General features: G+C 53.6%; 1 protein-coding gene across 1 annotated transcript; it reads left to right on the forward strand.

Moving 5' to 3' along the window:
• The first annotated feature begins 1,352 nt into the window (after positions 1-1,352).
• TMEM249 (transmembrane protein 249) lies at positions 1,353-9,372 on the forward strand. The gene is made up of 5 exons (XM_070940221.1): positions 1,353-1,482; positions 4,318-4,415; positions 5,364-5,556; positions 7,361-7,446; positions 9,183-9,372. The coding sequence occupies exons 1-5, from the start codon at positions 1,353-1,355 to the stop codon at positions 9,327-9,329; spliced, it is 654 nt and encodes a 217-aa protein (XP_070796322.1). The 3' UTR covers positions 9,330-9,372.
• Positions 9,373-12,991: the final 3,619 nt, after the last annotated feature.

A 12,991-nucleotide genomic window follows, 5' to 3' on the forward strand; every position in this document is an offset into this window, starting at 1 on the left:
CAGTGAAAAAAGGGACTTATGACCAGTTTTCATACTTAATGACTGTTGCAGCCTTCCCATGGTCGTGTGATCAAAATTCACACCCTTGGCAATGCCAGTTGCAGGGTCCTTGGGGGTTGCCACCTGATCCCCTTTTGGGACCTTCTGATAAACAAACTCAACGGGGAAACAGTTTGACTAATTTAAGAACCCCAGCGATTCACTGAACAACAGTGGCAAGAATGGTGGTAAAATGGGGCAAAACTCACTTAACAACTGTCTCGCTTAACAACAGACGTTTTGGGCTCAATTGGGATCAGAAGTCAAGGACTACTTGAAGATGTACAAACTTTCAGACCTGCTTGCCAGGGCCAGGCTATTGTGGCAATAGATCTGTCAGGGTCCCACGGGGGGGGGGTATTTTTGTCCCATGGTGGCCCCCGTTCCTGAGGGTCAGAGGCTGCAGGGTCCGGTTGCCATGAAGGTGGCATTCTGTTGCTCCCCGTTGCCAGGCTGGCGGCTGCTGCGCCCAGCTGAACCCAAGAGAGACAGGCAGTGGGTGGCCTTTGGTGCCAGCCAAGTGCCCGAGAGACACTGCTGAGCCTCTGTTGGCGCAAAGGCTGCCCTCGTGCTCTCTGCAGCTCCCCCAGGGGCCATTCGCAGCTGCCAGAGAGGGGGCAGAGCAGACCCCCTGCCCATGCCGCTGAGCCTCTGCTGGGTCTTCCAGATCAGAGGAAAAGGAGGCCTAGTACTTTATCCTGCTTTTGTTTGGGAGGTGGGGGGGATGGTTACCAGGGTAGCTTCAGGGCAGTGTCAAGCTGCTGGGTGGGCTTTCCTGGGGTGTGACAAGGGGCTCAGGGTCCCCCCATCCTTCTCCCCAAGGGCTACCCCTTATCCTGCTGATCTGAGGGAGTGGGGGTCCTTTCCTTGCCAGGTGTTGCCCCTCCCTCTCTGCTCACGTCTTCCTTCCTTCCTTCCTTCTTTTTCTCTTTTCCTTCTTTCCTCCCTTTCCTTTCCTTTTTTTCCTTCCTTCTCCTCCCTCCCTCCCTTCCTTCTTTCCTTTTTTCTTTTCCTTCTTTCCTCCCTTCCCCTTTCTTCCTTCCTTCTCCTCCCTCCCTCCTTCCTTCTCTTTTCTCTTTTCCTGCTTTTGTTCCTTCCCCTTCCCTCCCTCCCTCCCTCCCTCCCTCCCTCCCTCCCTTCCTCTCTCCCTTTTTTCTCTTTTCCTTTCCTCCCTTCCCTTTTCTTCCTTCCTTCCTTCTGTTCCCTCCTTCCCTCCCTCCTTCCTTCTCTTTTCTCTTTTCCTGCTTTTGTTCCTTCCCCTTCCCTCCCTCCCTCCCTTTCTTCCTTCCTTCCTTCCCAGAACCCCTGGGAGGATGCTTCTGAAGTCCATTCTGAGGGGCCCCCTGGCCCTCTGGTATTGTGGCTTTGTCAATTCGGAGGAATACCTGCACCAGCAACTCCAGGAAAACAAATACTTCCCCTTCCAGGTGCAGCAGCCCAAAGGTACGGAGTTTTCCGGGGGGGGCGCAGAATGGGGGTTGGGGAAGGGCCCCCGAGCCTCTCCAGGTCCTGCATACAGCCTGTGGTGAAGAAGGGCTCGGCTGGGCAACCAGGCACAGATTTGGAGGGGGGGGGTTGATGGATACACCTGGATGGAGCCTCAGGGGCCGGTGCAATTGGCCCGTAAGGAGGACTGTGAGAAACAAGGTGTCCGCTCGTTTTTACACTGAAGAACGCACAGAAACAAATCTTAGAATGTGATGGTCGCAGGCCTTCAGTGCCAAACAGGACAGTCAAGGAATCTCAAACGACAGGGAGTCCTCGGCTTACGACCACAATAGAGCCCAGCATTTCTGTTGCTAAGCGAGACAATTGTTAAACGAGTTTTGTTCCATTTTACGACCTTTCTTGCTATAGTTGTTCTTCTTGCCACAGAAGGAAGGCGCATTCAGTGTGTCCACCGCCTTGAGTCATTCATAGAAACGATAAAGGCGTAACATCATAAATCAACCAACCAGCCTCTGAAGGGTTTATCAGAAATGCAGGCAAAGCGTTTATTCCGCAGTGTTTGGGGCCCAATGTTACGCAACACTTTTAAGGAAATGAGGGGGGGGCCCGGAGAGGCTTTCAGGGCCACAGTCACCTCTTCTACACCCTGAGCCTTCGGCCCCACTGCCTGGGCACTTGTGGGGTGGAAAGGTGGCATCTCTGGGAGGGCAAAGTTGAAAAGCAACTGGCCCAAAGCCCCAGAACAGCTGGTCTGCAACTGGACCCAAATTCAGGTTTAGAAATGAGGAGAATCAAGGAGAGACTGCGCAGTACAGGCAAGTCCTCGACTTATGACCCCAACCGAGCCCAATGTTTCTGCTGCTAAGCAAGACACTGGTTAAGTGAATTTTGCCCCATTTTATGACCTTTCTTGCCACAGTTGTTCAGTGAATCAGTCGTTAAGTTAGTCTCATGGTTGTTAAGTGAATCTGGCTTCCCTACTGACTTGGCTCATCAGAAGGTCGCAAAAGGGGATCACGTGACCCCAGGGACACTGCAACCGTCATAAGTATGAGTCAGTTGCCAAGCATCTGAATGTTGATCCCGTGGCCCTGGGGAGGCTGCAACGGCTGTAAGTGTAAAATATGGTCATAAGTCCCTTTTTCCAGTGCCATTGTAAGTTGAGGACTACCTGTAGAGTAAATCTATTGGGCTAAGGTTGGAAAAACCGGTATGGGAGTCCTTATATAGAAGGCGGTAAAATGGTTTTCAACCCATTGGGTAAGTCTGGAGTTCGATGCCTATGGAGACCCTCAGTCACGCAGGTCAGGGGTCTCCAATCCCCGGTCCACAGTGCCCGTACTGGCTGTGGCCGGTTGAGAACTGCTTCCCCCAGGTGGGTGACCGCATGTGGCAAACCCATCCCCACTCCTCCCCCCTGCTGCCCCCACCTCCACAGAGCCAGGGAGGTTGGGGACCACTGACCCAGGTCCTGGTTGCCCCAAAGGTGCTTTCCCCAAAAGACAACTGGACTTTCTTGGGGGGGGGGGGTTTCTTTGAAAACGTTTCACTTCTCCTCCAAGAAGCTTCTTCAATTCTCAAAGTTCAGCTTTCAAAGTTGAGTTCAGCTGCTTGGCTGGGAAGTGAAATGTTTCCAAGGAGACCAGCGAGAAAGTCCAGCTGCCTTTGGGAAAAGCACCTCTGGCTTACAGCTCAGGGCCTCAGGCGAATCCAGAAAATGGGCTCATTTAGTAACCGAGTGCAGCTGCTCCTGCAGCTGGTTGTGGTTTGGAGAAAGAAAGCAGCCAGGAGATCCCACCGTTTGGTGCTGGCACAGGTGAGCTCCTCCAGATGGAGAGCCAGAAACGGCAGTGGAAGAATGCCCGTCCAAGGAGACCTTTAGGGAAGGAGTCCAAAACTGGACTTCCTTTGTTTTTCCTTGAAGACGTTTCGCTTCTCATCCCAGAAGCTTCTTCAGTTCTGCCTGAATGGTGGGGAATGGGAGGACTTACAGTCCTTGCAGACAGCTGGTCATTAGCACACTTTCTGAGAGTCCTCCTTCCATTCACACACGCAGCCACCATTCAGTCAGAACTGAAGAAGCTTCTTGGCTAAGAAGTGAAACATCTTCAAAGAAAAACCAAGAAAGTCCCGTTGCCGTTTGGAAACACTTTTGGGACAAGACAACCGTGTCCTGGAGGATGGAGAATCTCCATGGGCATTTAGGGAAGGAGGCTATGCCAGTGGCAGGGATGTGACGCTGATCTCCAGCACGGGAAGTGGCAGAGCTCTCTGGCTCAGAATGTGCATGCCAGAGCCACAGAGGGGCTTCTTGCAGTGGTGAAATTCCAATTTTTTTACTACCGCTTCTGTGGGCGTGGCTTGGTGGGCGTGGCAGGGGAAGGATATTACAAAATCTCCATTCCCACCCCACTCTGGGGCCAGCCAGAGGTGGTATTTGCTGATTCTCCGAACTACTCAAAATTTCCACTACCGGTTCTCCAGAACCTGTTAGAACCTGCCGGATTTCAGCCCCGGCTTCTTGGCAAGTCCAAATGTGGGACTCCGTGGCCTTTCTGGCTCTATGTGGCTCTTGAAGCTGCTGGCCACGTGGGTGGGTCAGCATCCGAGATCAGGCGATCCATCCGTTGCCCAGAAGAGATGGGGAGGCCTTTTAATCTTGTGGTCAGACAGGAGAGAGACTTTGAATTGCACAGGAGACTTTGTGAGTTTTGAAGGGCTGGCCTGAGGGTGGGAGGGGGCGGCTCTGGGGCGAAGACCCTCGAGACCCCTCACAGGCCCCTCCTGGCAGGAGCCGAGGGCCGCCCTGACTGTGCGTCCTTCCCGCAGTGTTTGTGATGGAGTATTACAAGGACACTGTCTGGAAAGGCCTGCTCTGCTTTGTCATCTCTGTCGTTGCCAGCATCTTCTACTTCAAAATGTCTGCGGTGAGTCCTTCTCGTTGCTCTGACTCGGGACCCCCAGGACTCCCCTCGCTTCACCTCTAGTCCGATCCTTTGGGGGCTGCGTTGCTCCCCAGCCACTCCTGGCCTTAGGGGCCGTTTGGGGGCCAGGCAAGAGGGCCCAGAGTTAGAGAGCCTGGGAGTTGCTGGCCCAAACCTCTGGAGGGACCCAGCTGTTGGGGCAGGCAGCCTCTGCCTTGGATTGCAGCTCTGCGGCCATCGCCCCCCAACCCAGCCCCCCCCTCCCTGAGTGCGGGGTGCCCCACTTGCGAATCATGCTCAGGACACAGTGCAGTAACCCAGGCAAGTCCCTGTCCCCAGCCCATTTTCCAGCTGAGGAACTTAAAACAAAGAAGGAGAGATTTATCCACTGGGTTCCTTGCTGCTCCCGGAGTTTGGTGGTTTTCTTCCAGACCTTCCATGACCCAAACCTAGGTAGCATGGTCAGTGCTGGAAGGGAGTGGGGGTTTGTGGGCTGGTGGAGGAGGAGGAGGAAAAGGACTGTGGTGCTCTCTGAGCTGGGTAGTTTTCTTGCAGACTTTTCATGACCCAACTAGGGAACAACATCAGTGCTAGAAGAGAGTGGGGTTTGTGGAGAGGAGGAGGACGGGGGGGAGGAGGAAGAAAAGGACTGTGGGGTCCTGGGTGCTCTCTGAACTGGATGGTTTTCTTGCAGACATTTCATGACCCAACTGGGGAACATCAGCTGTGCTAGCAGTAGTAGTGGGGATTGCAGAGTTGGGAAAGAGGAGGAGGATTTGCAGGGTCCCATGGCTTCCCAGCTTTCCCTGCCACCCTGCTGGGGACCAAGGCAATCCCCCCACACTCCCGGGAAACCCCCCGGGTGCCCCCCGTTTCTTCCCGAGCTCCTCCAAGGGAGCGAGCAGGGCCCCCTCTCCTCCTGAGCCCGGCCCCTCCCTTCCCCCCTTGCAGGCCTACCAGGACCTCTCCGCTTTCTTCATCTTCAGCCTGGTGGCCAGCCTCTGGGTCCTGGTCAGCAACCTCTGCAAGCGGCGGCTGATCATCAACCACATCCGGGAGTACTACCAGTTCTACATCCGGGGCATCCTTTGGCACGAGGGGCCCCTGCACCAGATCTACGTCCGGCTGGTCGGCCAGCGAGACGGTACCCCCCGGGGCCCTTGCTCCTCCTCTCCCTCTCCCTCTCCCAGTCAGTCCTGGACTTACGACCACAATGGAGCCCAACATTTCTGTCGCTAAGCGAATTTTGCTCCATTTTACATTTCCTGCCACAGTCATTAAGTGAATCAGGCTTCCCCATTGACTTTGCTGGTCAGAAAGTCACAAATGGGGATCGTGTGATCCTGGGACGCAGCGACCGTCATAAATACGAGTCAGTTGCCAAGCGTCTGAATTCTGATCACGTGACCATGCAACAGCCGTAAGTGTGAAAAGGGGTCAAAGGTCTCTCTTTCAGTGCCCTTGTAACTTTGAATGGTCGCTAAATCAACTACAGGTAGTCCTCGACTTACAACCACAATTGAGCCCAACATTTCTGCCGCTAAGCGAGACACTTGTTAAATGAGTCAACTGTGGTCGTTAAGTTAGTACTGCGGTGGTTCAGCGAATCTGGCTCCCCCGTTGATTTCACTTGTCCGAAGGTTGCAAAGCAGGTCCTCAGCCTATGCGACCGTCATAAATATGAGTTGGTTGTCAAGTGCCTGGATTTTGAGCCTGTGGGGAAGGCTGGGACGGTCGTAGCTGTGAAAAACGGTCATGAGTTACTTTTTTCAGTGCTCTTGTCACTAAATGAACCGTTGTAAGTGAAGGACTGCCTGTAGCTTGCTTGCCAGCTGTGCAGCCGATCCAGTCAATCCAAGCCCCTTCGGAGCCCCGATCCCTGCCGTGGGTCGAGCCCTGAAGGACGGAACGGCCACCCTGGGCTCCTCAGCTGAATGGACAGGGCCCCCACCAGGCTCAGGCAAGAGAGGAGACCCCAAGCCCCCCCTCTGTCCTCCTCAAAGACCCCTCCTCTGGCCATTCCCCCCCCCTGCTCCTTGCCCTGCCCCCTTTGCGGGCCCCCTCCTAGGGCGAGGCTCTTTTCTGAAACTCCCCTGGGACGTCGCCCTTTCCCACCCAAACCAGACGTTCCTTCCCCCCCTTGGCTTCCTTCTGGGTCAAGAGTTGAGCGGCTCCTGGCAGGAAATGCCCACCGGCCTCCAAGTTGCTTAGCAAAGGTCTGGCCGATGCCTCCAACCCCCCCAAAGGTCAACACTAGAAAGAGAGGAAGTTTTGGGGGAATCTAAGGCACCACAACTAAGGAGATGTTGTGGGCCTGCAATACTGAGGAGCAACACATGAGTTTGTTTATGGCGGGCTCAACTGGGCACTGAGAGACCAAGTAAACGTTCTAAGCTTTGTTAGTTGTTGGTTGGTTTCTTCACTTATGGGTGATTTAATCCAGGACTCTTCAAGTTTGGCAACTTTGAGGCTTGTGGACTTGAAGTCCACAAGCCTTAAAGTTTAACACCCCCAGTTTAGCACATTGCAGCAACCCAGGACTTCCGATTAGCCTGTAATTGCCTAAACCTGGAAAACGAATGAACTCAGAAACCAGATTAAGTCACTAGCATGGATGAACTGAAGCAGTTCGTTGACCAAAGCATAGCAACCGGACTCACAAGCTACATTAAGTCATAAATCCCAACCACCAGTGGCTTTGGGGTGGTGTGAATCAGTCCAATCCAGAAGCACCCGTAAAATCATGGGGGGGAGGTCTACTTTTAGTCTCTCCATGGTTTCAACCATGGCTGAAAGTTATTCCAACTATCATTAAGCTGCCACATCTGCGGTCAGTGAAAGGAGATTTGAGGCCTTCAACCAAGGGGTGGCTGAGAAGACCTTTGCCGGGAAGCATGAAACCATCTGTTGAAGGTCCAGGGCCATCATCTGGTGTTGTCCTCTTCCAGCCCATGGACAGCTTTTCTACAGCCTCATCATCAACGGGTACCGCCTCGAAGTCCTCACCCTGGTGCACTTGACCAAGAACCATGAGGTGAGAGCTGGGGAGAAGGAGGAGGCTGTTCCATGGGGCAGCAAGAGGGTGAAGGCAAATGGCTGGAAGTCCATCTCCTCCCCGATCCTCCCAGCATCTGGCAAGCTGGCCTCACCCCATCCTGAAGGCTGCCCCATTTTGGGTTGTGGAAATGTGCCAAAACAATCTTCCTCCATCTGGGCATCCATCCATCCATCCATCCATTTTTTTATCATCTATCATCTATCACCTATCTCTGTCTATGTCTATCATCTATCTGTCTGTCTGTCTATCTATCTATCTATCTATCTATCTATCTATCTATCTATCTATCATCTATTTCTATTATCTATATTTCTGTATCTTTCTCTATATCTATATTTATATATTATATACATCTCTCTCATTTCCCTCACCTATTTCTCTTATCTATCTATCTATCTATCTATCTATCTATCTATCTATCTATCTATCATCTATCTATTTCTCTCTCTTTCTATTATCATGTCTGTCTGTCTGTCTGTCTATTGATAAAATTTATTGCCTCCCACCTCATATCCAACGACCTTGGGGGCTTGTAACATAAAAACTCTGAAAACATCAAAATCATCCATTATAAAACACAACAGATAAAAATATTAATAGATGTTCTTAGCTGGTTGGACCACAACTCCCATGCTCCCCAGCCAGCAGGGCTTGGGCAGGTTCCTTGTGGGATGTGAGTGATAGGGATTATGTTTAGGACGGGGTCAAGCAGATTGCCAAGCTTCCCCCCCACACCTCTGCAACATTCTGCTGCTCCTCCATCCTGAGATTTGCTCCCCCCCCGTCTTTTGCTCCAGTTGGAAAGACCCTTCCCCCCCCCCAGCCTGCAGCCCCCTGGGAGGAGGTGGCTTATCATCCTTGGGCCAGCCTGGCCCTGGCAATTCCAAGGGAAGACGAGGGACGTTAATTGAGCATCCAGCTTTCTATGGTTGGTCTGTGCATCCACTCACAGAGAGAGAGAATCCTTTCCTGCCCAGCTGAGGAAGCCCCCCCCCTTCCATGGGGCCCTGAGCGCCTCATGAGGGAGGAGAACAGCCCCTTACCCCTCAGCTTTGCCCCCACCCCATTGCCCCTGCCTGGCCACGCTTTTCCCAAGAGACTTTAGGGTGGCAGAAGCAGGCTGCAGACGGACAAATGAGCCTCCATCTGGCTCTGCCTGTCTTGCTGGCCTGGGGATCTGCCATTCTGCCACCCTCCCTGCACACCCGAAATCTCAGCACCGCATCCTTCTGGAAGAGGCCCATGAAAACTGTAGTCCAAGCATGCCAGTAAGCACAGGGGAAGGGGCAACCCAACTCGTATGGCCCACCTGCTGCAGGGATCAGGGTGCTGCCTGTGGACGGGCCAAGGACCCTGAACCCAAAAGAAGCTGCCCAAAGAGGGAAGGGGATGTAGAGAGGAGGGGCTGGAGTAGGACCCCTCCCCGTGTCTGGCCTTATGCTGGAGAGCCGTGGTAGCGCAGTGGTTAGAATGCAGTACTGCAGGCTAATTCTACTCACTGCCAGGAGTTTGATCCTGACCGGCTCAAGCTTGACTCAGCCTTCCGCCCTTCCGAGGTCGGTAAAACGGGGACCCAGATTGTTGGGGGGCAAGAGGCTGACTCTGTAAACCGCTCAGGGAGGGCGGGAAAAGCACTACATGACAGACTGTATATAAAGTCTAAGGGCGATTGCTGCACTCGGCTCCGACTTCTTTCTCTCCCCCACAAACAGCTGGTCGACAGCCTTGGGCGCCGCATCGCCCGTTACCTGAACCTCAACTATTTTGACAGTGAGGACCTCTCCACGCTCCACGTCATCCGCCATTTCCCCCCCGAGTTGGATGAAGACGAAGACGAAGACGATTCACTGGTTGTGTAACACATGTAAGAGCGTCTGCCAATTAAAAGGTTCCAAAATGAAAGGCTCCAAACCTTGATGGGGATGGTTACAGGATTCTTTATCGGTGCAGACTGACATCTGCACCGGGGCTGACAGTGGCAAGAAGAGCCCCGGCCTCCCTGTTGAGACGGGGCCCCTCGGGTCACCTGCATCCCAAAGGGTCCAGCCCCAGATCTTGGCAGATGGGGACAACGGGCCCTCTCCAACAGAACGGCATTTAATGTGGAGAAAAGCAAGGTAGAAGAAAAGCCAAAGGTACAAGTGCAGATTAGGCAACACCTGGCTCAAAAACAGTAGGTGCGAGATGGAGCTTGGAGTCCCAGTGGCCGAGCCTTTAAACATGAGCCAGCTGTGAACAGGCCATGCAGTCCTGAGTTGTATAAACAGAGGCATAGAATCGAAATCATTAGTACCGCTTTATAAAACCTTAGTAAAACCCACTCAGTTTTGGTCACTACACTACAAAAAAGATGTTGAGTGCAAAGAATAGCAAATAGAATGATGAAGGGCCTGCAGACAAAAACACATGAAGAACGGTTGCAGGATTTGGGTTTGGCTGATCTAGAGAAAAGAAGGATTAGGGCTGTGTTGGTGAACCTATGGCTCAGGACCGGGGCCTTCGGATGATGCTGCGCAACACCAGGTCCGTGGTAAATAAGGCCCCCCTCATCTATGATCTTATACAGGAGGGGGGAACGGACCTGGCGGGTATTACGGAGACCTGGCTGGGCCCGGAGGGAGGGGTCCCTCTGGTTGAGATGTGCCCACCAGGCTTCAGAGCATTCCATCAGCCGAGGGCCCAGGGCAGGGGCGGGGGGTGGGGGTGGCGGTTATTATTAAAGAAGGTCTTGGTCCGAGGGAGACCACTGTGCCACAGATTGCCGGGTGTGAATCCCTCTTTGTGAGGTGGGGTCAGGGGGTTCAGATGGGCTTGCTGCTAACGTACCTGGCTCCCTGCCACGTGGCAACGGCCCTACCTGAGCTACTCGACGTGATAGCCACGGTGGCAGTTGATACACCCAGGCTTATGGTCATGGGTGATTTCAACCTGCCATCCGTTGGTGAAACGTCTGAGATGGCCCGGGAGTTCATGGCTTCCATGAGGGCCAGTTAGTTCATGGCCCCACTCACAGGGGGGGACACACTCTGGACCTGATTTTTGTCTCTGGCCAGTGGTTGGGTGGTCTTCTTATAGGGGATATAGAGATGGAACCCTTGTCATGGACAGATCACTCGCTCCTTCGCCTGGACCTTCGAACCGCTACACCCTGCCGCAGGGAGGCGGAACCAATAAGGTGGGTCCGCCCCAGGCGCCTGATGGATCCTGATAGGTTCCAGACGGAGCTTGGGCCATTTCCTGAGGATCTGGCACACGACTCGGCCGAAGACCTGGTAGCTGCCTGGGATCGGGTGGCTGGTGGGGCTTTAGATCGAGTCGTGCCTTTGCGGCCTCTGACCCGGTGCCGATCCCATGTGGCTCCATGGTTTACCGAGGAGCTGAGGGAGATGAAGCGCCGGAAAAGACACCTGGAGAGTGGTTGGAGGGCCAGTCTCGCTGAATCTGACTGTCGCATATTAAGACCTACCCAGTGGCGATAAAGGCGGCAAAGTTTAATTACTTTTCCGCTCTTATTGCGTCATCAGATAATCGTCCGGCCGCCCTGTTCAGGGTGAGCCGCTCCCTGCTACATCCAGGAGTGCAGAAGGACCCCCTGGAAGGCAGGGCTGAGGATTTCGGACAATATCTGTATGACAAAATCGCACAGATTCGGGGGGATTTGGACTCTGACTGGGTAGATTCGGGCAGGGTGGCGAGGAATAGTCTTGAGAATTTAACTGGGAAGAGTTTGACTCTGTGACCCCTGATGACGTGGACAGGACTTTGGGGAGACTTAGTGCGGCCACATGTTTGTTGGACCTGTGTCCCTCCTGGTTAGTACTGGCTTCCCGGGAGGTTACACGAGGCTGGCTCCAGGGAATTATCAAAGCTTTGTTGAGTGAGGGTTACTTCCCCACGGCCTTGAAAGAGGTGGTGGTGAGGCCTCTCCTCAAGAAGCCTTCCCTGGACCCGGCAGTATTAGCCAACTACCGTCCCGTCTCCAACCTTCGCTTTGTGGCGAAGGTTGTTGAGACTGTGGTCGCACAACAGTTTCCACAATACCTGGAGGAAACGTCTTATCTAGATCCATTCCAGTCGAGTTTCAGGCCCGGGTACAACACGGAAATGACATTGGTCGCATTGGTAGATGATCTCTGGAGGGCTCGGGACAGGGGTTGCTCCTCTGTTCTGGTCCTGTTAGACCTCTCAGCGGCTTTTGATACCATCGACCATGGTATCATGCTGCACCGGCTGGAAGAGTTGGGGGTGGGAGGCACCGTGTTGCAGTGGTTCTCCTCCTTTCTCTCCAACCGGTCACAGTTTGTGTTGGCAGGGGGGCAGAGGTCGACCTCGAGACACCTCATATGTGGTGTGCCTCAGGGGTCGGTCCTCTCGCCCCTTTTGTTCAACATCTATGTGAAGCCGCTGGGTGAGATCATCCGTGGCTTCGGGGTGAAGTACCACCAGTACGCTGATGACACCCAGCTGTACATCTCCACCCCGGGCCACCCCAACGATGCCCTTGAAGTGACGTCCCAGTGCCTGGAGGCTGTGCGGATCTGGATGGGGAGGAACAGGCTCAGGCTCAACCCTTCCAAGACTGAGTGGCTGTGGCTCCCGGCATCCCGATATAGTCAGTTGACTCCATCACTGACTATTGGGGGCGAGTTGTTGGCCCCCACAGAGAGGGCTCGCAATCTGGGAGTCCTCCTGGATAGGCAGCTGTCCTTGGAGGAACATCTGACGGCTGTAACCAGGGGGACCTTTTGTCAGGTTCGCCTGATCCGCCAGTTGCGGCCCTTTCTTGATCGGGATTCCCTGTGTACAGTCACTCATGCCCTCGTCACCTCTCGCCTTGACTACTGCAACGCTCTCTACATGGGGCTCCCCTTGAGGAGCACCCGGAGGCTCCAACTGGTCCAGAATGCAGCAGCGCGGGTAGTGACGGGAGCAGCCTGGCGCTCCCATGTAACACCGCTCCTGTGCGAGCTGCACTGGCTCCCAGTGGTCTTCTGGGTGCGCTTCAAGGTGTTGGTTATCACCTTTAAAGCGCTCCATGGCATAGGGCCTAGCTATCTTTGAGACCGCCTGCTGCCACCGACGATCTCCCATCGACCCGTGCGCTCCCACAGAGAGGGCCTCCTCGGGGTGCCATCAGCCAAACAGTGCAGGCTGGTGACCCCCAGGGGAGGGCCTTTTCTGTGGGGGCACCTGCCCTCTGGAATCAACTGCCCCCAGAGATACGGAGAATCCAAGACCTCAGTGCCTTCCGCCGTGCCCTTAAAACCTTTCTTTTTCAGCAAGCCGGGCTGGCTTAACACTTTTTAAAATGTTTTTAATAGGTTTGTTATTGTTTTTTAACTATGGGGCCAAACACATATATATCTTTTTAACTGTATTTTAATGTTTGTATTTATGTTTTTACTTTGGCTGTCCACCGCCCTGAGTCCTTCGGGAGAAAGGCGGTATATAAATCTGATAATAAATAAATAAATAAATAAATAAATAAATAAATAAGCCACAGGTGGCATCCAGAGCCATA

Source organism: Pituophis catenifer, unplaced genomic scaffold (assembly GCF_029215685.1).
Source record: "Pituophis catenifer annectens isolate HBS135680 unplaced genomic scaffold, rPitCat1.0.hap2 SCAF_3, whole genome shotgun sequence".
Lineage (NCBI taxonomy): Eukaryota > Metazoa > Chordata > Lepidosauria > Squamata > Colubridae > Pituophis > Pituophis catenifer.